The 1090-nt window shown below is 66.1% G+C and overlaps 1 protein-coding gene across 3 annotated transcripts in view; it reads left to right on the plus strand.

Annotated features, from left to right (window-relative positions):
• The window catches only part of Hapln2 (hyaluronan and proteoglycan link protein 2), a 4861-nt gene extending 4343 nt beyond the window's left edge, over positions 1-518 (plus strand). For all 3 annotated transcript variants that reach the window (XM_013508193.1, XM_013508194.1, XM_013508192.1), the window contains one exon: positions 57-518. In XM_013508193.1, coding sequence (XP_013363647.1) covers positions 57-343 — 287 coding nt within the window. In that variant the 3' untranslated portion in view covers positions 344-518. The remainder of the gene's footprint in view (positions 1-56) is intronic.
• The last annotated feature ends 572 nt before the right edge of the window (positions 519-1090 follow it).

Below are 1090 nucleotides of genomic sequence, written 5' to 3' on the forward strand. Positions count from 1 at the left end.
CCCCGCCGTCCCCGCCCCGCCCTCGGCGACCCCCGACTCGTGCCTCGCTGCGTCCCCAGGCGAGGTGTTCTTCGTGCCCGGGCGCCTGACGCTGTCCGAGGCGCACGCGGCGTGCGGGCGGCGCGGGGCCGTGGTGGCCAAGGTCGGCCACCTCTACGCCGCCTGGAAGTTCTCGGGGCTGGACCAGTGCGACGGCGGCTGGCTGGCGGACGGCAGCGTGCGCTTCCCCATCACCACGCCGCGGCCGCGCTGCGGGGGCCTCCCGGACCCGGGGGTGCGCAGCTTCGGCTTCCCCAGGCCCCAGCAGGCGGCCTACGGGACCTACTGCTACGCACAGACGTAGGCGCCCGGGGAGTGGAACGGGGTCCTGCGCTTCCCGCTTCCCGGGGAGGGACGGGAAGAAGGGACCTGGAGCGCCCCCCGCGGCCGGTACGGACGCGGCCCTTGGACGGCGGATCGTGGGCCGTCCTAGCATTCACTGACCTCCGCGCACCGCAATAAAATAACGTGGCACCTGCTGTGTCTGATAAGGCTGTGAAGCTCCGAGGCGGTGTAGCGTGTGAGGGGCCTGACACCCAGAGTGCCGAGGGCGCGCCCAGGAAGACGAGGGGTGGGGGGAGGAGAAGGAGGGGGAGGGGAGGGAGGGGGAAGGGGAGGAGGCGGCCTCTGCAGGGTGGGTCGGCAGAAGACTTAGGACGCCGATAGACCAAGGCGGGAGAATCTGAGGGTTGGGCTGCCTTGGCAGGCACCCAGGCCGGACAGCTCAGGCTGTCATTGCGCCGGGCGCCACGCGGGGGCGCCGCACACTCACCTACAGTTGCCCAAGTTCAAATGTGCCAGAGGCATTCCTGCGTGGGCTTCTCTGGGTTGCACGCAACAAATATATGACAGACTAAATTTATTTCAAAATCTGTCTGTGTACCGGGCGTGGTGGCACACGTCTGTAATCCCAGCGCTCCGGAAGCTGAAGTAGGAGGATCGCTGTGAGTTCGAGGCCAACGTGGGCTACACAGTGAGTTTAAGGCCAGCCTGAACTGCATAGTGAAACCCTGTCTCCAAAAAAAAAAAAAAAAAAGTGTGCCCTGAAAAT

Source organism: Chinchilla lanigera, unplaced genomic scaffold (assembly GCF_000276665.1).
Source record: "Chinchilla lanigera isolate Chin_1 unplaced genomic scaffold, ChiLan1.0 scaffold00144, whole genome shotgun sequence".
Classification (NCBI taxonomy): Eukaryota; Metazoa; Chordata; class Mammalia; order Rodentia; family Chinchillidae; genus Chinchilla; species Chinchilla lanigera.